This window comes from Pristiophorus japonicus, chromosome 2 (genome assembly GCF_044704955.1).
Source record: "Pristiophorus japonicus isolate sPriJap1 chromosome 2, sPriJap1.hap1, whole genome shotgun sequence".
Classification (NCBI taxonomy): Eukaryota; Metazoa; Chordata; class Chondrichthyes; family Pristiophoridae; genus Pristiophorus; species Pristiophorus japonicus.
Window position 1 is genome coordinate 174860934 of NC_091978.1, and position 25624 is coordinate 174886557.

The window sequence follows — 25624 nt, forward strand, 5'->3', positions numbered from 1 at the left end:
GATCTTGCTCTGAACCCTACTCTGTGTCAGTCTTTCAACTGTCCGATCTGCGTGCGGATCGCAGATCTGATACCAAGCGACGGGCCAGTTAAGTAAAGTACTTAACATGTAGTCTAATGCTATTTAAGAGGATTAAAAGCAGGCACTTACAATTTTACTAACTTTTTGACGAGTTTGCTGTCTCTCAGGGAACAAGCAAGGTAAGTGGAGTCGGGTTCTCATTGACTCTATTGCTTTGGCTAGTTGACAACTGCAGAAGTGGTATAAAAGCTACCATTTTACAGCTGTTCACTTTCAAATGTCAGAAGCTGAAGCCTTCAGGATTTGGAAGAAACTTTTGAGCTGTATGCAGTTTGGAAGTGTTTGAGTGAACTCTCTATTCACGGTCACCTCCTTGGAGCAACCACTCTCACCACTGACAGATCGCTTCTGTCATTTCAACTTCACCTGCCATCTTTTCCAGCAGCATCAGTGCCCTTGGAAAAAATCTCATCTTGGTCCTCAGAATCCCACCACGATCAGCCCCAACACCAGCATCACTAAACACACCAGCACCAACCTTCTCTGGTAATCACCTGATGCTGTACAGTACACAGGGCATCAGCACCCGCCCACAGTGCTGCCCATGAGGCCAGGGATGGCCTCACATTTATTTCACTTGACGCTGTGCACCCTGGCTGCCACATGATGCGCCAGGTTGGCATCACCCCACACCAGCACCATAAAGCATCCATGCAATACCCAAGCCATTCCTTTCACATTCATCACCATTGTGCAGGGTACCCTTATGTCTAACCATTCACTACAACTCAACTAAGCCACTTCCAAAGGTGCACACAAATCTGTCCAAGAACACAAAGTCTTCAACATAAAGATTTCAATGTTTGATAACACAATGTGTGAGGAGAACACAAAAAATCTGCAAAAGGACATAGACAGGCTAAGTGAGTGGGCAAAAATTTGGCAGATGGAGTATAATGTTGGAAAGTATGAGGTCATGCACTTTGGCAGAAAAAAAATCAAAGAGCAAGTTAGTATTTAAATGGAGAAAGATTGCAAAGTGCTGCAGTACAGCAGGACCTAGGGGTACTTGTGCATGAAACACAAAAGGTTAGTATGCAGGTACAGCAAGTGATCAGGAAGGCCAATCGAATCTTAGTCTATATTGCAAAGGGGATGGAGTATAAAAGCAGGGAAGTCTTGATACAGTTGTACAGGGTATTGGTGAGGCCACACCTGGAATACTGCGTGCAGTTTTGGTTTCCATATTTACAAAAGGATATACTTGCTTTGGAGGCAGTTCAGAGAAGGTTCACTAGGTTGATTCCGGGGATGAGGGGGTTGACTTATGAAGAAAGGATGAGTAGGTTGGGCCTCTACTCATTGGAATTCAGAAGAATGAGAGGTGAACGTATCGAAACGTATAAGATTGAGGGGGCTTGACAAGGTGGATGCAGAGAGGATGTTTCCACTGATGGGGGAGACTAGAACTAGAGGGCATAATCTTAGAATAAGGGGCCACCCATTTAAAACTGAGATGAGGAGAAATTTCTTCCCTGAGGATTGTGGATCTGTGTAATTCGCTGCCTCAGAGAGCTGTGGAAGCTGGGACATTGAATAAATTTAAGACAGAAATAGACAGTTTCTTAAACGATAAGGGAATAAAGGGTTATTGTGGAGGATGATTTCCTGGAGTGTATTAGGGATAGTTTTCGAGACCAATATGTCGAGGAACCAACTAGAGAGCTGGCCATTTTAGACTGGGTGATGTGTAATAGAAAGGACTAATTAGCAATCTTGTTGTGCGAGGCCCCTTGGGGAAGAGTGACCATAATATGGTAGAATTCTTTATTAAGATGGAGAGTGACACAGTAATTCAGAAACTAGGGTCCTGAACTTAAGGAAAGGTAACTTGGATGGTTTGAGGCGTGAATTGGCTAGAATAGACTGGCAAATGATACTTAAAGGGTTGACAGTGGATAGGCAATGGCAAACATTTAAAGATCACATGGATGAACTTCAGCAATTGTACATCCCTGTCTGGAGTAAAAATAAAACGGAGAAGGTGGCTCAACCGTGGCTAACAAGAGAAATTAAGGGTAGTGTTAAATCCAAAAAAGAGGCATATAAATTAGCCAGAAAAAGCAGCAAACCTGAGGACTAGGAGAAATTTAGAATTCAGCAGAGGAGGACAAAAGGTTTAATTAAGAGGGGGCAAATAGAGTACGAGAGGAAGCTTGCCGGGAATATAAAAACTGACTGCAATAGCTTCTACAGATATGTGAAGAGAAAAAGATTAGTGAAGACCAATGTAAGTCCCTTGCAGTCGGAGTCAGGTGAATTTATAATGGGGAACAAAGAAATGGCAGACCAGTTGAACAAATACTTTGGTTCTGTCTTCACGAATGAAGACACAATTAACCTTCTGGAAGTACTAGGACATCGAGGGTCTAATGAGAAGGAGGAACTGAAGGATATCCTTATCAGGTGGGAAATTGTGTAAGGGAAATTGATGGGATTGAAGGCCAATAAATCCCCGGGGCCGGATAGTCTGCATCCCAGAGTACTTAAGGAAGTGGCCCTAGAAATAGTGGATGCACTGGTGATCATTTTCCAACAGTCTATCGACTCTGGATCAGTTCCTATGGACTGGAGGGTAGCTAATGTAACACCACTTTTTAAAAAGGGAGGGAGAGAGAAAACGGGTAATTATAGGCCGGTTAGCCTGACATCAGTAGTGGGGAAAATGTTGGAATCAATTGTTAAGGATGAAATGGCAGCACATTTGGAAAGCAGTGACAGGATCGGTCCAAGTCAGCATGGACTTATGAAAGGGAAATCATGCTTCACAAATCTTCGAGAATTTTTTGAGGATGTAACTAGTAGAGTGGACAAGGGAGAACCAGTGGATGTGGTGTATTTGGAATTTCAAAAGGCTTTTGACAAGGCCCCACACAAAGGATTGGTGTGCAAAATCAAAGCACATGGCATTGGGGGTAATGTACTGACGTGGATAGAGAACTGGTTAGCAGACAGGAAGCAGAGAGTTGGGATAAACGGCAGAATGGCAGGCACTGATTAGTGGAGTGCCGCAGGGCTCAGTGCTGGGACCCCAGCTCTTTACTATATACATTAATGATTTAGATGAAGGAATTGAATGTAGTAGCTCAAAGTTTGCAGATGACACTAAACTGGGTGGTGGTGTGAGCTGTGAGGAAGATGCTAGGAGGCTACAGGGTAGGTGAGGTGGACAGGTTAGGTGAGTGGGCAAATGCATAGCAGATGCAATATAATGTGGATAAATGTGAGGGTTTCCACTTTGGGGGCAGAAACTCAAGGGCAAAATATTATCTGAATGGCGGCAGACTAGGAAAAGGGGAGGTGCAACGAGATCTGGTTCATCATGGTTCATCAGTCATTGAAAGTTGGCGTGCAGGTACAGCGGGCGGTGAAGAAGGCAAATAGTATGTTGGCCTTCTTAGCTAGGAGATTTGAGTATAGGAGCAGGGAGGTCTTACTGTAGTTGTACAGGGCCTTGGTGAGGTCTCACCTGGAGTATTGTGTTCAGTTTTGGTCTCCTAATCTGAGGAAGGATGTTCTTGCTATTGAGGGAGTGCAGCAAAGGTTCACCAGACTGATTCCCGGGATGGCTGGGCTGACATATGAGGAGAGATTGGATCAACTGGGCCTTTATACACTAAAGTTTAGAAGGTTGAGAGGGGATCTCATAGAAACTATAAGATTCTGACGGGACTGGACAGATTAGATGTGTAAGATTGTTCCCGATGTTGGGGAAGTCCAGAACCAGGGGACACAGTCTTAGGATAAGGGGTAGGCCATTTAGAACTGAGATGAGGAGAAACTTCTTCACTCAAGAGTTGTTAACCTGTGGAATTCCCTGCCGCAGAGAGTTGTTGATGGCACTTCATTGGATGTATTCAAGAGGGAGTTAGATATGGCCCTTACGGCTAAAGGGATCAAGGGGTATGGAGAGAAAGCAGGAAAGGGGTACTGAGGGAACGATCAGCCATGATCTTATTGAATGGCGGTGCAGGCTCGAAGGGCTGAACGGCCTACTCCTGCACCTATTTTCTAAGTTCCTATGTTATGGAGAGCGGGCAGGGAAGTAGACCTGTGTCCATGATTGGATCAGCCATGATCGTATTAAATGGCGGAGCAGGCTCGAGGGGCCGTATGGCCTACTCCTGCTCCTATTGCTTATGTTCTTATTAGCAAAAACTCTACATGAACATTGGCTAAATGACCCAAGTGCCTACTCTTGTGTGTTGTTAGTTGGTATGATTGGACAAGGATGAGGGTGAGTGTAAGAGGTGGCTAATGAGATGGGGAAGTGATAATGTAGATAGAGATGGATGAGTGGAGGTGCAAGGTAAGGTTCAAGGATGTGCAGGAGTAGGGTAGGGAATGCAGAGTGATGAGCATATGATAAGTGGCATAGCAGGATGGGGTTGAGTATTGCTTTGCAGTAACGTTTTGTGATCTACTGAGGTCAATGAAAGGTTTGCGCCACTGCAGCCAGGTCTTTCGGACGACATCCCTGCTTGTGCTCTCCTGTGCAATGTGCATCCAGGCTGTGTTGGTATCCTGGGGAGATCGCTCTGCCCATGCGAAGAGAAGAGAACTTCGCTGCGTTCTGTGACTCCTTCCAGAAGCCTATGGAGGGAGTCATGGGAGAGACTGGATGCAGCCTTGCTCATTTGTGCAGTACCGGTCAGTGGTTGCAGCACGTCAATGCTGCAGAACACTGACAGCACAACTGTCAAAATGAATGTGACCATGGTTCCTTTAAGGGAACCGGTTGATGATGCAACATCAAATGATGTCATCAGACTCACTTCCTGCTAATTGGCCAGGAACCTCGCAGGGCAGGCTTAACAAGCCCCATCAAAGGAAGATAGCTGTGAGAGGGCAGGCTGGAGAAGAGAGTGCGTTCCCCACACGCCACCAATGCTGGCCGCACCCGACTCGCCACCGAAATCGCGGTCAATAGATCTGTAAGCATTAGTCAAGCAATTTGATTAAGCAGAAGGGAGAGTCAATAATGGTCTGAAAATACGGACAAGTGACACCAAATATTTGTAGAAATTGTTTGGTTCATTTTCGATTGTAACACATAAATTATGTATTTTTATTTCTGCAACTTGAGGTTTGATTCCAGTTTAGATAGGTGAGATGAAATATCTTCTGTCTGCTGACTGCAAAGGGTTCTTATTTTAAATGAACATGGGAAATCTCAACCACAGTTTGTTGGATACAGATACACAGCATAAAATTTTCCACAATTTGCCACTGAACTGCAATCTCAGAGGCCACAGAGATGGAAGATGTGTGAAATGAAGGATGAAAAAACAGGTGTTCTTCTAAGGCTGGAGTTTTAGCATATTGCTGTGGCAGAGTCAAGGGAGCTTTACTCTGCATCTAGCCAACTAACCCGAGAGCTCCTGATGCTAACAGTGAGAAAAGTTAGCTATTCCACAGCACAGACATCCATCATGTTGATCAGAACAAGAACTCACCAAAAAAAACTAACAATAAAAAAGTTGCATTCCAAGTTGACATGGAGCAACAATACAGGGTGCTTGTCCCAGCCCATTGAAATGGCCTTACAGTAACAGAAAATGATGCTTCAAATTGTCATGAGTGCCACAACAATTTAGAAATCTCATCCCAGTGTGTGGAATATGCATGCCGGACAGATACTGCCCCTGACCTCCTTACCTTTAGATGTCGTTTTGTCGGTTGCATGTACTGCCCCAACGTTACACAATCCACACCAGTCTCTCGGAGTTCTGTGAGAGAGAACATGAAGATGATCTTTGTACTCATTACCAGAGACCAAAGTTTTGTAGTTCTAGTAACTCTGACTAGTGCATTCCTGCTTCATAGTTGCAAGCAGCCATTATCCTCATCTTAATTTTTTGTCTTGTTTACCTACTTATTTTTAAGCACTAGTCACAGTATTTATTTTGTCGATCAGGTAGAACCCCGGCTTAACCAGCAAGGTAAATGTTGTTAGATTGAGTATGCTAACACTGGTTTGTTAATCTGAATTTAAAACACTGATAGGTAAAAAGAAAGAAATACCTTGGATTTATATAACGCCTTTCATGACCACTGGACATTTCAAAGCACTTTACAGCCAATAAAGTACTTTTGGAGTGTAGTCACTGTTGTAATGTTGGAAATGCAGCAGCCAATTTGCGTACAATCAAGCTCCAACAAACAACAATGTGATAATGATTTGTTATGTTGATTGAAAGATAAATATTGGCCAGGGCACCGGGGATAACTCTCCTGCTCTTCTTCGAAATAGTGCCATAGGGTCTTTTGCGTCCACTTGAGAGCAGATGAGGCCTCGGTTTACTGTCTCATCCGAACGACGGCACCTCCGACAGTGCAGTGCTCCCTCAGCACTGCACTGGAGTGTCAGTCTAGATTTTCTTTATGCTCTCTGACTCAGAGGCAAGAGTGCCACAGCTGACACTAAGATTGTGTAAAATATACATTCAGTAATTAGGAACTCCAGATCCTGACCTAAAGTCTACATAGAAGAAATGGAACAATGCTTAAAAGCTCCAAAATGACATACCTGCAGATACAGAAACACACATATGTGGGAGAGTTTAATGCTCATCCTGTTACTACTGTGAACTACTTAAGGTAAGAATCCAAATTACAGGAACTGTGCTCCAAAGTTAAATTCTGTGGTTTTAAAATCAATCTGCGGTTACTGAGCAACAATTAGTTTTCATGTTATTATGATATAATTCTTGCATATTTACATCCAAAATATGTCAGTTTAGTAACAATAAAATAACTGAAAGTAATAAAATGAAAATGGAAAAGCATCACACTTTCCTATAGAAAGCTGTCTATTTTGTTCTCCCTCACCTTTCAGCGTTGCATACACCTGTTCATCAGTCTCGCCTAGTCCCAACATTATGGATGTTTTTGAAAGAAGACTAGGCTTTACCTTCTTCGCATGTTTTAAGACACTCAGTGATTGGTCAAACTTCGCCCGAGGGTCCCGAACAGTCCTAAAAAATTCAATGAAACCATGTGAACATCTAATGTGGCCACAAATTAAGGGAAAAAATAAGTTAGCCTTGTATCTTCTCTGCTTCAAATATTTATCCAATTTCCCCTTAGAAGCAGCAAGTGTCTCTGCCTCAAGCACTCCCTGTGCACAAGCATTTCAAGCTCCAACAACCCTGGGTGTAAAGAATTTTCTCCTAGTCGCTCTCTTCACTCTTGGTGACAATTTTAAATTGATAGCCCTTGTTACCGACTCTCCAACCAGACCACATAGCCTTTCCTTAGTCACTATATCAAAACTCTCCATAATCTTTAAAAATTCTATTCTTTGAGTGTTAGCTGTGGTTCAGTTGGTAGCACTCTCACCTCTGAGTCATAAGGTTGTGGGTTCAAGTCCCACTCCAGAGACTTAAGCACATAAATCAAGGCTGACACTCCAGTGCAGTACTGAGGGAGCGCTGCACTGTCGGAGGTGCCGTCTTTTGGATGGGACGTTAAACTGAGGCCCCATCTGCTTTTGCAGGTGGGCGTACTTTTAAGTGCAGGGGAGTTATCCCCGGTGCCCTAGCCAATATTTATCCCTCAATCAACATCACAAAAACAGATTATCTGGCTATTAGCACATTGCTGTTAGTGGGAGATTGCTGCATGCATATTGCCTGCCGTGGTCCCTACATGACAACAGTGACTACACTTCAAAAGTACTTTATTGGCTGTAAAGCACTTGGGGAGATCTGGTGATCGTACTTGCTTTATAAATGCAAGTCTTTATTCTTAGCATTTTCTGCTCTTTTGGAAACGGTCCCAATATCAAAAATCTCTCCAAATCCAAATCTCCAGTTTTGCATTCCTGCCATGATAGGAAAACAGGAACAGGAGTAGGCCATTCAGCCCCTCAAATCTGTTTCCACCATTCATTTAGATTATGGCTTCTCTGTCCCTCAAGTATATTTACCCACCTCAGCACCATTTCCCTGGATACCTTTACTTAACAAAAATCGATCATCTGTCTTGAAAATGCCACTGCTTTTTGGGAAATGAGTTGCAGATTTCCACTACCCTATTTGTGAAAAAGTGCTTCTTGAATTCATTCCTAAATGACCTAACTCTAATTTTAAGTTCCTCATTCTGGATTACCCCACCAGAGAAAAGAATTTCACTGCATCTACTCAATGGAATATTTTTATAATTTTAAAGACCTCTATTAGATGTCCCCTCAACCGTCTAAACTCAAGGGAATATAAAACCAAGTTTATGCAACCTGTCCTCATAATTTAACTCTCTAGGCCCCAGTATCATTCTGGTGAATCTATGCTGAACCCTCTCCAACGCCAATATATCCTTCCCGAAATGTGGTGCCCAGAACAACTCCAGATGACCCTACACAATTGAAGCATCACTTCTTCACTTTTGAATCCAATCCCATCGTGATATAGGCTAATATTCCATTAGCCTTTTTCTTACTACTTTTTGTAACTGCGCACTAGTTTTTATTGATCTGTGTACAAGGACACCAGAATCCCTTTGCTCTTTCACAGCTCCTACACTCTCACTATTAAGAAAATATTCTGATTTGTCTTCGATCCAAAGTGGATGATCTTCTACAACCACACACTGAACTCTTTTTTAAAAATTCATTCGCGGGATGTGGGCGTCACTGGCAAGGCTAGTATTTATTGCCCATCTCTTATTGCCCCTGAAAGGGTGGTGGTGAGCTGCCTTCTTGAACCACTACAGTCCATGTGGTGAATGTACTCCCACAGTGCTGTTAGGGAGGGAGTTCCAGGATTTTGACCCAGCGATGATGAAGGAACGGAGATATATTTCTCAGTCAGGATGGTGTGTGACTTGGAGGGGAACTTAGAGGTGATGGCGTTCCCATGCGCCTACTGTCCTTATCCTTCTAGGTGGTAGATGTTGCGGGTTTGGGAGGTGCTGTTGAAGAAGCGTGCATTTTGTAGATGATACATACTGCAGCCACAGTGCACCAGAGGTGAAAGGAGTTAATTTTTAAGGTGGTGCCAATCAAGCGGGCTGCTTTGTCCTGGACGAAGTCGAGCTTCTTGAGTGTTGTTGGAGCTGTACTCATCCAGGCAAGTGGAGAGTATGTAGGTACAGCAAGTAATCAGGAAGGCAAATGGAAGGTTGGCCCTTATTGCAAGGGGGATAGAGTATAAAAGCAGAGAAGTCCTGATACAACTGTACTGGGTATTGGTGAGACCACACCTGGAGTACTGCGTACAGTTTTGGTCTCTGTATTTAAGGAAGGATATGCTTGCATTGGAGGCTGTTCAGAGAAGGGTCACTAGACTGATTCCGGAGATGAGGGGGTTGACTTATGAAGATAGGTTGAGCCTATACACATTGGAGTTCAGAAGAATGAGAGGTGATCTTATCGAAACATACAAGATAATGAAGGGGCTCGACAAGGTGGATGCAGAGAGGATATTTCCACTCATAGGGGAAACTAAAACTAGGGGACATAGACTCAGAATAAGGGGCCACCCATTTAACAATGAAATGAGGAGGAATTTCTTCTCTCAGAGGGTTGTAATTCTATGGAATTCTCTGCCCCAGAGAGCTGTGGAGGCTGGGTCATTGAATATATTTAAGGCGGAGAGAGAGAGATTTTTTAGTGGTAAGGGATTAAAGGGTTATGGGGAGAGGGCAGGGAAATGGAGTTGAGTCTATGATCAAATCAGCCATGATCTTATTAAATGGTGGAGCAGGCTCGAGGGGCCAGGTGGCCTACTCCTGCTCCTATTCCTTATGTTCTTTTCACACTCCTGACTTGTGCCTTAGAAATGGTAGAAAGGCTTTTGGGCGTCGGAAGGCTAATCATTCACCGCAGAATACCCAGCTTTTGACCTGTTCTTGTAGCCACAGTATTTATCCAGTGGCTACAAGAACAGGTCACAAGCTGGTCCAGTTAAGTTTCTGGTCAATGATGACCTCCAGGGTGTTGATGGTGGGGGATTTGACGATGGTAATGCCATTGAATGTCATGGGGAGGTGGCAAGACTCTCTCTTATTGGAGATAGTCATTGCCATAGCCCAAATCTGAATGTTGTCTAGGTCTTGATGTATGCAGGCACGGACTGTTGCATTATGAGGAATTGCGAATGGAACTGAATATTGTGAAATCATCAGCGAACATCCCCCACTTCTGACCTTATGACAGAAGGAAGGTCATTGATGAAGCAACTGAAGATAGTTGTGCCGAGGACACTGTCCTAAGTAATTCCTGCAGCGATGTCCTGGGGCTGAGATGACTGGCCTCCAACAACCACAATCATCTTTCTTTGTGTTAGGCATGACTCCTGCCAGTGAAGAATTTTACTATGGTTCCTTGATACCACACTCGGTCAAATTCTGCCTTGATGTCAAGGGCAGTCACTCTCACCTCACCTCTGGAATTCAGCTCTTTTGTCCATTTTTGGACCAAGGCTGTAATGAGGTTTGGAGCCGAGTGGTCCTGGTGGAACCCAAACTGAACATCAGTGGGCAGGTTATTGATGAGTTAGTGCCGCTTGATAGCACTGTCCATCACTTTCATCAAAGGAACACTACTTTGATCGCCGATGCCACTTAGACTTTAAAGAATGAAGCCACTGGGCTTTCTAACTTTAGTTAATACTGCCATGATTTAGATAAGTAAATGTTGAAGTGGAGGCAGTTATTTGAAGTATCTACCATAAATACCAACATATGTGCCTCCGATTCCTTCCTTTAATGTGATAAATGTAAAATAATTTGTATGGTACCTAGAAACCAATAGGATTAACTGCACAACGTGATGATCACTAAGATCAGTAATGATTTTGCCATATGAAACTGAAAATTGTTTCAAATGAAATCCCATTTTTCTAGGCTATAGCTTTTTTAATTAAAATTCTTTATTGGAGGAGGAGTTGCTTCCCTTTACATTGATTAAGAAATTGAACAAAAATGCCACTCACAAAATCTCATTCACCAAAAATCAAGGGAGCAATTAATTCCTTGATTCAAGGGTTTACCTGGTGTCCTTAACCTGTGTGTGTGGAATCAACAAAGTGCAGGATTTAGAAACCATGGGTCACGTTGAGGTCTCTCAGATGTTTAGTGGTATTAAAACTGCCAGTGAAGTTTGACTGCTCATGGGTTTACCAGTGAAGGGTAGGATTAGATGCATGACTGTGGGAAGCCACAGAAGAAGATAAAATGTCTAAATGAAGCAGAGGAGAGGGAGGTGGTAGAAGTAGTTTCATCAAATAATTTACAACTAACATGCACATATTCATACCTCTGCAGTTCCCGGACAGTCTCCACATTGTGTGCGTATACGTCAAGTCCTGAGACTGCGACCGTTTCAACAGCTTTTAGATCACCTCTGAAGTCGGGGGTCAAGCATTCCACGATAATTTTGGAATGTCTACAGAATCAACTGCAAGGTTATATGGTCTGGAAGACCCACAAATTACAACAATGAAAATCTATGAAGGATATGCCTCTTTACAAACGCCAAATTGCCATAAAAACTGAAAGATCAAATTGATTAATTTCAGGCGGTCATCAATTTCCTGATAGAAAGATTTTGCTACAACCGTTCCAATTTGGCTAGCTTTTTAAAAAAATGAATTGCTTGAACCTTAATGCATTTTTTCTTGAACTGAAGTTATCTTAAGGAGTAAAAATTACAAATAAATTAAATAGCTTCACCTTTCTTTTAATCGTGACACTGTTGCTGCAAAGTGTTTTGCTCCACCATCTGGAAGATCTGTGGAAAAGTAGGAAATCACATGACAACAGTAGTTTTTCTACATCATCACCCTACTTTTATTGCATTAAAATATTCTAAGTTTAGATAAGCAGTAACACAAAATAAATAGGCAATCTAAAATTCCACCTATTTCTGTCACTGACTTTCCCATCTACATAGCATCAAGAAAACAACATGTACACAGATGCCCTCGGGCAGCTACCATTGGGCAGAATCCCATTTTGATATACAAGTCTTCGAGCTTTCAAAAAGTGTTACAGACCAAGGGGCCGAAATTCAGAGCTGCCACAAACCTGGCACACCTCCCGACTTTTGCACGCCATCACCGCCGGTGGCCCCCCCTCAATCGAAATTCACCCAAAAAATGAAAAAAATGGTCTCCTGCGGTAAGGAGCGGCTGGAATCGCCAATTTGCAGCGGTGTGGGTGGCTTGATTGAAGCGGGATCACCACAGAGAAATTTAGCATTGTGCTCATGTGTAGATAATGAGCCAGCTGCGGTCAGGGTTTGCAGCTAGGCCCTGAGGAGGGAAGGAGCTGGGTTGCAGGATGGCTGGTGCTCATGGACTAAGGAGGGCAAGCAGGTTTACGGATGCAGAGCTGGAGACCCTCATGTAAGGTGTCGAGGGTAGGAGGAGAGTCCTTTATCCGGATGTGGGGAGACCCACTCGTGAGGTCTTCAATGTATGGATGGAGATTGCTGGGGAGGTATCAGGGACCTTCATTCATAACCGGACTGCGATGCAGTGCAGAAAACATTTGAAAATCATCCATCTCATGAAAGTGAGTACCTGTTTCACCAACTGCTGACCTTGCATCTGCGAGCCTCTCTTTCAACATTCTCTTATTTCCCATCTTCACTGTTTAGTCACTGAAGCAGCATTTCATTGTTGACGCCTCACATATATATCATATTTGTGTGTGTTCTCGCAATGGAGACTCCCTTTCATCCCACACTTACAGCTGCATGTCAGGGACACACACTTGTGCACTCATTTCTGATGCGTTATCACAGTGGTACTCACCAACCATTCTTTGTTTTGCAGACCAAACTGGCTCACAATTGCATGGAGCAGAGGATGACTGGTGGTGGCGAGGCAGAGATCCAGGTCCTCACACCCTTGGAGCAGAGGGTCGAGGCACTCGTAGGCGGACATGGTGCCTTCCCTGTGGGTCACAGTACTGCTGACGCCGATGTGGGTAAGTGAAGGCCCTCCTTTAATGTTCTTTCTCGGTGAATGCGACAGCGCCTACTGTGCCTTTTCTTCTGGAAGTCTGCTAGTTGCAGCCTTCATGCGTCAATCCCCCCACCTCCCCCTCACAGCAGCCTTTCTCCCATTTATGCTTACAGATGAGATGGCCCGAGTGGCCTCCGGTACTGGCAACGCTGATGTGGGCAGCATGGGTAAGTGAAGCCCTCCTTTAATGCTCTCTCTCCCTGAATGCGCCAACATTAAAGGATCAAGCCCTGGTGATACTGTGGAGCGCACTCCATCTTTTGGGGAACTAACTGATGAGGAAGAGGAAGACGAGGACACTGCTGGCATCAACGCGTCACTGCTTCCACCCACACGTGCCAGCTCAGATACTGGGAGTGCGCGGCCTGATCTAATTGAGATAGTACAGGGGTCTGCATTGGGTGCTGCACCCGGGCCTAGTGGGCTGCAGCATGGTGACGGGGCTAGGCAACCTCAGGTGCCATCTCGCCGGGGGGAGCAAGGCCGCACCGGAGTTCTGCCGAGGAGGACTCAGATGATGCCATCGATGTTGCGGCTTGCGAGAGAAGGATGGAGGCCAGGCATTCGCAGATGTTGGGGGCACTGACGAGGGTGCCAGACAGGCTGTCGGAAGTGGTCAGGAGTGTGGAGGAGTCGGCCTCCCGCATAGTCGACAGCTCTGCGCACACCATGGAGCCCATCATTGCCAGTGTGCAGGTGGACTCCCAGAGAGACCGTGCGGATCCAGCTGTGATGCCACAACCTGCAGATGATGTGGCAGCTGCCATTTCAGCACAGGCTGAAGAACAAGTGCTGGATTGGAGAGGATGGCCAAGGCCCTGGAAGCTCAGAATGCTCTTATTCACTCTAGGCAACAGCTACCATGGATCGTCAAACTGCTGCCATGTCTGGTGGCTTTGAGACACAGGCTGCTCTCATGCAGTCTCAGCTCAATGCCACCCGACACCTCAATGTTGCGTTTGCGGCTGGGTCTACCACAGGCCACAAGGGTCTTTCCGGTGTGGTTCCACAGCACCGACCTAACCTCCCTCAGATTGATGGTGGTGGGTAATATGCCGCCCCTGGTGAGTGACGCAAGCTCCTTGGACCGTGATTCTGATGATGTGCTCGCTCAGGATCACATCATTCCTGGACCCAGACCTACCACTCCGCCAGTGCCTCCACGCATGGCCTCACCCAAGCCAAGCCAGACTGAACCCTCCCAGGAGGGTGCTGACCAGTCTACAGCCGGCCCTTCCAGGGCCAAAGTTGGTCGAGGGCATCCGAGAAGGACATCTGCAGCTTCCAAACAAGAAATACAGCAGCCTACCCAGACCCGATGCAGCCACAGGGGAAACACTGAGGCGCAGTAGCAGAATAGACACATGCAAGAGATGTTATAAGGAGGTGCACAAGGGTGAGAAATGATGTTTTTGTGTAAGTTTCTTGGACTGTTTTTTGTTGTGCAGTCTTTTTGCACTAACTTGGATCAGGTCACAAATCTTTTTTTGGGCAATTCTGTGTGAAGGCAGTCACTGGGATGGCCATAGAAAATAGGAGCTGAAGGGTCATGTGGGGATGAGATTATGTGAATCGTGCAGCAATCAGATGTGTCTGCACCTCCCTTGCATGGTTGCAATGGCCGCTGTCCTGGGGTTCCGAAGTGAAGTCAGAAGCCAAGTGGACAGGGGATATCGCTTGTCACCAAGCAGCCATCCACAATCCTGATTTGATGGAGAATGGACGTCGGCAGACCCTTTGATGGTAGGGCCTCCTTCCCTCAGGTCTGTGCTGGGCACCTCCGATGACAGCTAAATGATCGCCTTCTCCCTGTTCCTACTCATGTTCCAGAGCCTCTGCAGGCTGCTGCTGGCAAGGCTCCTGCCCAGTAGGTGGTGCGGCGGGGGGGGGGGGGGGGGGGGTCAGCGTATCTGACCCTCCTCCTCACACCATCTCCCTTCTGGCCACCCTCTCTATGTGGAGGTCTGTGGCCATCTGCAGGCCCTTCTCGATGTTGGGCAGCCATTGCTGCTGGCTCCCTTGCCCACTGCCTCTGTACCCATTGATGACGTCGCTGCCTTCTCCTGTGTGCCGCCCTGTGTCTCACAAGGTGGACAAGGCATTCCCGTCAACACTGAGCCCATTCTGCGTGAAGGCTGGACCCTCACAAGCAGGCCTCTGGAGCAGAGAATGAGGCCTACAACAGGGCTCCACTAATCAGAGAGAGTTAAAAAGTCTTTTAAACTCTCAAAAAGTGATGAAAAGTACTCTGCAGGTTTAGCAATACACTCAAACCAACAGAAAAAGTTGTGACCAAAAATACCTGATTGCGGTAATCCTCCGTTCTCCTCCTCCAGCGGTGTCGAGCAGCCTGGCAAAGTGCACCGACCTAAAAAGCTGGCGGAGGCACGGTCAAAAACAAAAGCTGGGGTTTCTATACTGAATTTGGGTGGCGTAGCCGCGGCGCACACCCTAATGACGTCATTACAGCCGCAAGCCCCTTACCGCAGCGGAAGCCGGCGGCTTGCGGTGGAAGTCGACACCGCCCCAAGAGCTCCTGCGCTGAATATACGTCGCGGGGGCCAATCAATTGGAACATGGCGGCCACTAGATTTTGCCGAATGGCCGCTGCAAACTGGCGGTAACAGGCCTTCCCGGGACCCTGAATTTCCGTCCCCAAGATTTCAATATCGTTAACTAATTTTACACAACCGGTGGAAGATTTAAGAGAACCAGATTTATTGATGCACGTGTTAGAAATCTGGGGTCAATGTGGATGGAGGACAAAACCCACCAAGAACCTGCACCGCAATGCGTTTAATATTTGTCCAGTGTAAATTCCTCAATGCTAGTCTAGTTCTATTTTATATACTAGGCGATGTCCTGTCATATTGCTCACAGGAACTGTGGGGCTGCAGCATGGGTGTTACTGTCAAAACATCACACGCAGCAAACATAGCAAGAAATGCTACTATCTTGTGTTTGTCGTGATGCTGCTGGAAGTTTATGGACTCTTATCACTCACGCCGCGAATGCCACTTTTTTCCCCAGGTTATATCCGGATAATTACCCAGTGCCACTGGCATCTTACAGGTGTGCATAAGAAGAAACTATGATTCCACTTTATATTTTTGCAATACAAATAGGATCCCTACACAAAAAATGGTTACCTATAAATAGATTTGTGTTTTTAAAATGTCTGTTTTGGTGCAAAATCAAAGAAGTCATTATTAATACGGTTCATCCGTAGAGCATTCATGTAACGGGAGAAATTCTTTGTAACAAAGCGTTTAAAATGTTACAATAAGACCTGTACTTTTAGAACATAAGAAATAGGAACAGGAGTAGGCTATACGGCCCCTCGAGCCTGCTCCGCCATTCAATAAGATCATAGCTGATCTGATCATGGACTCAGCTCCACTTCCCCACCCGCTCCCCATAACCCCTTATTGTTTAAGAAACTGTCTATTTGTGTCTTAAATTTATTCAATGTCCCAGCTTCCACAGCAGCAAATTCCACAGATTTACAACCCTCAGAGAAGAAATTTCTCCTCATCTATGTTTTAAATGGGCGGCCCCTTATTCTAAGATTGTGCCCTCTAGTTCGAGTCTCCCCCATCAGTGGAAACATCCTCTCTGCATTCATCTTGTCAAACTCTCTCATAATCTTATACGTTTCGATAAGATCACCTCTCATTCTTCTGAATTCCAATGAGTAGAGGCCCAACCTACTCAACCTTTCCTCATGTCAACCGCACCATTCCCGGAATCAACCTAGTGAACCTTCTCTGAACTGCCTCCAAAGCAAGTATATCCTTTCATAAATATGGAAACCAAAACTGCACGCAGTATTCCAGGCCTCACCAATACCTTGTATAGCTGGAGCAAGACTTCCCTGCTTTTATACTCCATCCCCTTTGCAATAAAGGCCAAGATACTATTGGCCTTCCTGATCACTTGCTGTACCTGCATACTATCCTTTTGTGTTTCATGCACAAGTACCCCCAGGTCCCACTGTACTGCAGCACTTTGCAATCTTTCTCCATTTAAATACTAACTTGCTCTTTGATTTTTTTCTGCCAAAGTGCATGACCTCACACTTTCCAACATTATACTTCATCTGCCAAATTTTAGCCCACTCACTTAGCCTAAGTCCTTTTGCAGATTTTCTGTGTCCTCCTCACACATTTTGTCACCAGAAGGTTTGGATTTTTCTTTACCCAAAATTTTGAAGAGCTAATTGGCATGACAATTAGATTAAATGAGACATGGGCTGAAGAGAGGGATAGTTGTGAGGACAATTCAAGTAGGAGTTTTTATTTTCATTTTTGGGTTGTGCGTGTTGCCAGATAGGCCAGCATTGATTTTCCATTATAAGTTACTCTCATGAAGGTGGTCATGAGCCTTTTTCCTAAACTGCTACAGTCCGTGTAGTGAGGATACTCCCACAATGCTGTTAGGTAGACAGAGTTCCAGGATTTTGACCCAGCAGTGAAGAAGGAACAGCGATATATGTCCAAATCAGGATGGTGCGTGGTTTGGGGAAACTTAGAGGTGTTCCCTTGCACCTGCTACCTTTCTAGGTGCTGGAGGTCGCAGGTTTGGGAGGTGCTGTCAAAGAAGCCATGATGACTTGCTGCAGTGCATCCTGTAGTTCACACTGCCACCACGGTGCGCAAGTGCTGAAGGCGGTGACATGTGGAGCAGGACCAGAGTAGGGCTAGAGTGGGAGGGAATATGGATGGTGGCATGGAGAGAAAACCAAATATAGGGCATTGCAAAGATCAGGGAGGAGGCCAATTGAGAAAGCCCAAACCATGCCTGGGATCTAAAATTAAAACAGCAATGAAGGTGTCACCTCTGTTCAAGGCTACAAATTCCTGAATCTTTGTTAGCGTCTTAGTTGATTTTTTTCCCTCACGATTTGATATCCCTATTAATATCTATAATAATAGCAGCAGACCATACATCTATACAAAGGGCTTAATAATAGGAAAACAAGTGAGTGATTAACAATCATTTTCCACATAGCTCACCATCTCTGTCAACAGAGGTCAGCACAACATAGTCAAGGCCCCACTCTGCTATTGCGTTTGCTGTGTTGAATGGTTCATCTGGATCTAATGGTGGAGGCTTTCGACTGGTTTTTACTGAACAGAACCTGCAGCCTCTTGTGCAGGTATCACCCATTAACTAATGAGAGAAAACAAGGTATGAATAAAACATTGAAGAAGAAACGGTAACTTGCAACTTTCATTTTATTTATCAAAGTACCGCCCACCTAAGAACCATAAAAATGTTATTACAGAGATATCTTCACTGATTTCCTCCCTCAGCCTCTGCAACGAGCAACTTCTCATCCTCGGTGATTTCAACCTCCATCTCAATTTATCATGCTCTCGCTCCTCCCTTAATCTCTCCCTCCACGTGAACTCCCTAACCCATATTCACAGCCACCCCCTTGACCTTGCCCATTTCTCGTGGTCTCGCTATTCCTACCCTATCAATTGCAGATCAGGCCATCTCTGACCATTTCCTTGTATCGCTCTCCACCCACATCCCCCTTCCCCCACCCAACTCCTTCTATGTCAAACCCTGGAAAAAACTTTCTCCCGACTCTCTTACAACTGCACTTAACTCCAAACTTTGGCCCTCCATTCACCATAACATTTCCGCAGCCACCGATCTGCTTAACAACACCCTCACCACCACCTTTGATGCCCTAGTCCCTATTAACACCATTACTCTCTCTCACCCTCGCCGTTCCCCCTGGTACGGCCCTCATCTTCACTCCCTCAAGTCCAAGGGATACAGACTTGAACGGATGTGGCAGATAACTGGTTTAGCCATTCACCGCCAGATCTGGTTGGACCACATAAAGCATTATCGGGTCCTACACTTGTCTGCAAAAATTGCTCACTAGTCCAGGATCATTCTGGAATGAAAAGATAACCTCCAGCTACTATTCTCTACTGCTAACTGTCTTCTTAAACCCCTCTCCCCGTTTCCACCACATTCACCTCCAACAAGTGCAAGGAGCTCATGGACTTCTTTGTCTCAAAGATAGAGACAATTCGATCGGCCGCCTCAGCCTCCCCCTCCTTCCCCTAACCCACAGGCCCAAACCTCCTTTAAGGAAGCCCCCTGCCCTCGCCCTGACCTCGCATCTTTCTCCAGTTTCTCTCCGATCTTCCCTCATGACCTTTCCGAGCTCATCCTGTCCACGACACCCACTTCCTGTTCCCTTGACCTTATTCCCACCAAACTGCTGACCTCCCAACTTCCTTTTCTGGCTCCCATGTTAGCTGATATTGATGACGGTTCTCTCTCCTCAGATACTGTCCCCCCCCCCCCCCCCTCAAATCTGCCATCATCATCCCTCTCCGCGAAAAATCAACACTCGACCCCTCCAACCTTGCAAACTACCGCCCCATCTCCAACCTCCCTTTCCTCTCCAACATCCTTGAACATGCTGTTGCCTCCCAAATCCGTGCCCATCTTTCATGCAATTCCATGTTTGAATCCCTCTAATCCAGTTTCCGTGCTTGCCACAGTATCGAAACAGCTCTCATCAAAGTCACAAATGACATCCTTTGTGACTGTGACAAAGGCAAACTATCCCTCCTCGTCTTTCTTGACATCTGTAACCTTTGACACGATTGACCACTCTATCCTTCTCCAACGCTTCTCCACCTTCGTCCAGCTGGGTGGGACTGCACTTGTCTGGTTCCATTCTTATCTTAGCCTAATCTTCATCTAATCTTAGCCAGAAAATCACCTGCAACGGCTTCTCTTCCTACCCCCGCATCGTTACCTCTTGTGTCCCCCAAGGATCTATCCTTGGCCCCCTCCTATTTCTCATCTACATGTTGCCCCTTGGCAACATCATCCAAAAACAGTCAGTTTCCACATGTACGCTGATGACACCCAGCTCTACTTCACTACCACTTCTCTTGACCCCTTCACGGTCTCTAAATTGTCAGACTGCTTGTCCGACAGCAGAAATGTTCTCCAATTGAATATTGGGAAGACCGAAGCCATTGTTTTCAGTTCCCGCCACAAACTCCGTTCCCTAGCCACCGACTCCATCCCTCTCCCCAACTTCTGTCGGAGGCTGAACCAGACTGTTCACAACCTTGGTGTCATATTTGAGCCTGAAATTAGCTTTCGACCACATATCTGCAGCATGACTAAGACTGCCTATTTCCACCTCCGTATCATCCGTCTCTGCCCTTGGCTCAGCTCATCCGCTGCTGAAGCCCACATCCATGCCTTCGTTACCTCTAGACTTGACTATTCCAAACCATTCCTGGCTGGCCTCCCACAATCTACCCTATGTAAACTAGAGGTGATCCAAAACTCGGCTGCCCGTGTGTTAACTTGCATCAAGTCCCGCTCCTGTGCTCGCTGACCTACATTGGCTTTCGGTTAAGCAACGCCTCGATTTCAAAATTCTCAACCTTATTTTCAAATCCCTCCATGGCCTCGCCACTCCCTATCTCTGTAATCTTCTCAAGTCCCACAACTGTCCGTTCCCCCGTTCCCCCCCACCCCCACTGAGATATCTGCGCTCCTCTAATTCTGCCTTCTTGAGCATCCCTGATTATAATCGCTCAACCACTGGTGGCCGTGCATTCTGTTGCGTAGGCCCCAAGGTCTGGAATTCCCTGCCTAAACCTCTCCGCCTCGTTATCTCTCTTTCCTCCTTCAGGATGTTCCTCAAAACCTACCTCTTTGAACAAGCTTTTGGTCACCTGCGCTAATTTCTACTTATGCGGCTCGGTGTCAAATTTTTTGAATCTCATAATACTCCTGTGAAACACCTTGGGACATAAATATATAAATACAATTTGTTGTTGTTGTTGTAGTAAAGTAGAATCCTTCAATTTTTTGAAATTTATCACTGCTAAAATATCAAAATTGCACTAAATTATATATCCACATTTACTTGATCACATAAAAACATTTCATGAATTCACAATATTATTCAAATACATTTTATCAAAAAACTTCCAGAACTGTAAACTCTATTTAGTCGCAGATGAAACACTAGAATACATTTTCACATACTATGACTTTTTGACTGGGACACAAAACCTCATCAAGACTGCATTTTAAACTCTACCAATGGCTCAGTGACTAATTGCAATACATGTGCCACTGACTCACAAATGCAGGAAGGTGCCAGCCCCAAACTCTGGTCTAGTCAGCTAGTTGATCTCAGCCAGGGCAATGGTGGGGATTGGGGGCATAATTGGCCACAGGGGTAAGGAAACCAGCCAACTAATCTCAGACTCGGCTTTTACCGACGAGGTTGAGCAGCTTGCTCTCATTGTCTAGGATGAGGCACTGGAGTGTATGTTGCACCATGAAATTATTAGTCAGCTCCAGCTCCAGGTGAGATTATATCTTAAGGGGTTGGCTCAACAAGAAAAGACAGGCAGACAGAAGCTTGCCACCACCTTCTCAATATTTTTTAAGAACTTTTAACAGTGTGGTCTTTACACAGAAACTTTAAATGAAAAGCACAGTGGTTAGACGGTTTAAAAATAACATTGCTGAAAATAACACCCAATTATGAGGTTAGAAACCAATTATTTAAAGATCATCCAAAAGGGGGGGCGGGGCGGAGAAGAAAATGAGGATGATGCAGCAAGTTAGGGCACTAATGCAGTATTCCACTAGGATGCCTATGCTGCATTCTTTAATTAAGTAACTGCAGCTCTATTTCTTTAATAATTATGTAAATCACATTTGTATTTATATTTGGAGCAAAGTATCTATCTAATGTCGAGATTGCATTATGTATTTCCAGTAGTTAAAGCAGTCCGCTAGGTACAGTAGCGGAGCATTACACTCCCAACTAAGGTACGTAAATTGTAATCTTGACTGGCATTTTCACTCAGATTTCCACAGCTTCTTCCGTGTTGCCTGGGCGACAGTAAGGAGTCTTCCTTTGCTACTCAATTATGCTCCCTTTGGAAATCCATCAAGTAGCAGCACTGGGCACCAATGAGATGTCCTGATGGAGGACAGTGTGGAACTGGGGTGCTACTGGGAAATATGGAGGAAGGGATGGGAAAATAATGATTTGACTTCAATAAGCATTTCGGAGCTGTCACAATTAAAAAAAATGTTTATACACCTTACCATAATGGTGGCTGTAGCAGTTCCTTTTTCTCCTCCTCCCCAGCATTCTCCAATATTTGGGCATCTTGCCTCTTCACATACCTAAAAAACAAGAACCTCATCTAATAACCAGGTATTTAGCATGTATTTGTAATAAACCCAGTGAGGAACTATGGACTCTCATTCAGATTGCCTAAATTTGAATCCCAGTCTATGATTTGAATCCCAATCTTTTAAATTTAAATGCCAGTTAGACAAACTCTGGGAGTCACTGATTGGATTGTGTCAGTGACAATTCATTCCACAAGCGACAAAGGTGAGTCACCTTGAAAAGTGCACTTCCTGTTGGCCAGTGTACAATAGCACCCAGGGCCCAGACCCTGCTGTGCTCCTGATCGAAAGGCAACTGAATGAGGGTGGGAGTTCAGGGAAAGGGGTTCACTTTTTTTAAAAACATCCACAATTTTTTTTTCTAACAGAAGATTTGAAATACAATTATGAAACAGGTCAAAAACAAATCTAGACTGGATATACATTTACTAATACAAAACCTTCTCGCATGAGGATTTGACTGGATCTTGAGGATTTGACTAGACTTCTTGTATTTAGTACAACAATAAAACATTTCAAAAAGACCAGGTTTTTATAACTAGTGTGAGTGCATTTTGATGCTAACTGAAGATATTGAAGGATTTGGGAAATAATGTTTACTTTCAAATGTCTCTTGAGGTTGCCTATTGATCAAAATATCTTGGTTTTGCAATTTCCTTGTCTGCATGCCTCTTTTGGTTGCAATGAATTGGGTTATTTCCCCAAGGTAACATGCTGGACTCCAGTACAGAACTGTCTAACGCAATATCAAATGTTAGCTACCACCACTTAGTCTTCATTCTTTCTAGGTTTAATTGGATAAACAGGTGTATACATTACAAGAGTGACTGCATTTCAAAAAGTATTTCACTGGCTGTAAGATGCTTTGGGGCATCCTGAGGTTGTGAAAAGCACTATATAAATGCAATCTTTTTTAAAGTTACTCACAAACTGAGTTCAGAGATAAACAAAAAAGACACAACAGGTTGGAGTGCCAATAAACTGTGCCACCAAGTGACAGGCATAGGTCCAATCTTCCAGTCTGCTGACTCTGTAGCATTTTTTTTAGGAAGGCCAGATTAGAGACCAGGTGCTTTCCCACTGAAAGAGAGAGATCAGAGGGACAGTCATCCCCTCCCCCAGCTTCTGCTGAGGGGTATTAGCATAACTGAGTAGGTTGTCCACTTTGCTAATTAGGCGCAAGGCCCAGGGAGACCACAAGAGAGGGAAGATAGACAAGAAAAGTTAAAGTGGGCAAAAAAAATCCAAACGGTATGAAGGTTCCAGGCTCAATCCCTAGTACGGAGCAACACAGGCTCCGGGGGGTGGGGGCTGGGGAGAGGAATCATCCAGACACTCTACAGTTGCTATACAGTGACCTGTGGTGGAAGTGTGTGTGTGGCAGTGTTAGGTGCAGGCAGGGAAAAGTTTGGCAGTTACAGCTCCAATAGATGAATTGCTAGTTGTTTACGCACACACACACACACACACACACGAAGAATAACGGTCAAGACAATATAACAGAGGACTGCCTCCACCAACAGAATTGTGCTCCACACACGTATCATCACCTTCATTACACGAGGAGAGAAACTGGGGGAGGAGGCTGGAGGAGGGGAAGCACCAGTGACATCTAGTGGCCAAACATCATACTGCATAAGCTTCTGTATTTCATTTTGTAAATAATGGTGCCTTTTATGCTGTTCTTCATTTGTTATATACTGGCTGCTTCAATGAAGACTCTCAGCAAGTACTCACAGTGTGCAGATTCAAATTCCGAAGAGTATTCTTCAATTTATTATAATTTTTCCCAAGAGGAATCTCGGTCTTCAACCATGGAGGCAATCTTAGTCTAGAAATTTAAAGTATATTATGAAAGAAATTATTGCAACAGTTTATTTCTCTTTAAAAATGAGCTCTGCAAGAGCTCAGCGGTGCTCCAACATCACTGTGACACAGAGGCTGATGTGGGCTCATCTGTAATTCCCCACTCACTGAACTGACCATCATCAGCTATCAGGAGCTTTTCCACTGAGAGGATAGAAATATCAATGGAAAGCCATACTGCATCGCTCGCGCACACTCCCAGCAGCCAATCATAAGGCAAAATAGACAGATGTACGAGAGCAGCTTTCTTGTTCCCCCACCCTCTTTTAGTCACAGAGACTTAAAGAATAGGAGAAGAAAATAACAAAGCGTCAATCTTGGGGATTTTGCTCTCAATTCTGTGGGCTTCTACCTTAGTTAACAGTCTTTTATGTGGGACTTTATCAAATGCCTTCTGGAAGTCCATATAAATAACAGCCATAGACATTCCCCTATCCACTGGATTGGATGTCACCATAATCTAGGTCGGTGATTGGAGCGTGGGCAGGTACAGCAGGAGTGGCGAGGTCGGTGTGAAGGAGCGGCGAAGTTGGGGCGAAAGAGCGGCAAGAGATTGCTGAGTGACGTGATCGGGGCCCAGGAGAGACGCGAGTTCGGGGCCCAGCTGAGGCGAGGGCTCTGGGGCAGCACGGGCCAGCCCACACTGTGATCTGTGTATGCACTAGGTCCGTGCTGCAGAGCTGGTCTCCAGTCGTCTTGGTTATTCCTTGCCACTGGACCAAGACCTAGCTCTGTCAAGCCAGTGTGGTGACTGGTGTGCAACGGCCACCACACATTAAAAAAATCCACGCACAAGCATCTTCCACCCTTCAACATGTAGTTCAGGACAATGTAGTTCATTGAAACACCTGTGAACTCATCCCTTTTTGGTGTGGAAGCAAGTCATCCTCGATACGAGGGACCGCCTAATAAGAAGCTTTAGTCACCTCTTCAAAAAATTCAATCAGGTTTGTCAGGCATGATCAACCTTTCACAAACCCATGCTGGCTCTCTCATTTTGTTTCCCTACTGTCACAGAAATGCTACAGTCAGATGTCCCTCCCTGCGAGGCTGCTTCAGAGATGTCACTGACAGCAGCTGCACAAAAAACAGGGTGGGACCACAAATTTAGATGGTCTGAGTCAATCCAGACCTGCCCAAACCAGGGAAACCATATTACTGGCTAGGAATGCAACCAGGAAGCTGGAACCCTGGGCAATATCCCCCTCCTTAGTTTAGAAGTGCTGAAAACGACTGCACCATTCCTACCACTGTCTCTGTTCAGATCAGCTAATTCAATGCAGAACAAGGTTCAACCTGAGGTCTTAATGGTTACTATGGCTCAGCTACTCAAGTCGATAAATTTGGTGAGCTGTTGGAGGAGCAGCTGTCTGTACTTCTGTTCAATTCTTGTACTGCCTTCATATTGCCTTCATCAATATAAATGGCCACTATCAGATCTTTTTCTTTATATAACGTTCTACTTTCCCCTTTTTTGGTGGGTTTGC

At 45.1% G+C, this 25624-nt stretch overlaps 1 protein-coding gene across 2 annotated transcripts in view; it reads right to left on the reverse strand.

Moving 5' to 3' along the window:
- Nucleotides 1-25624, reverse strand: part of lias (lipoic acid synthetase) — a 55435-nt gene that overhangs the window by 19512 nt on the left and 10299 nt on the right. The window contains exons 3-9 of one of the 2 annotated variants that reach the window (XM_070870405.1): nt 24009-24102; nt 22182-22262; nt 18068-18224; nt 11755-11812; nt 11339-11467; nt 6913-7058; nt 5740-5810 (exon numbers count right to left, since the gene is read on the reverse strand). In XM_070870405.1, the coding sequence (XP_070726506.1) occupies nt 5740-5810; nt 6913-7058; nt 11339-11467; nt 11755-11812; nt 18068-18224; nt 22182-22262; nt 24009-24102 (736 nt within the window). The remainder of the gene's footprint in view (nt 1-5739; nt 5811-6912; nt 7059-11338; nt 11468-11754; nt 11813-18067; nt 18225-22181; nt 22263-24008; nt 24103-25624) is intronic. The other variant, XM_070870406.1, reaches the window with a different exon arrangement.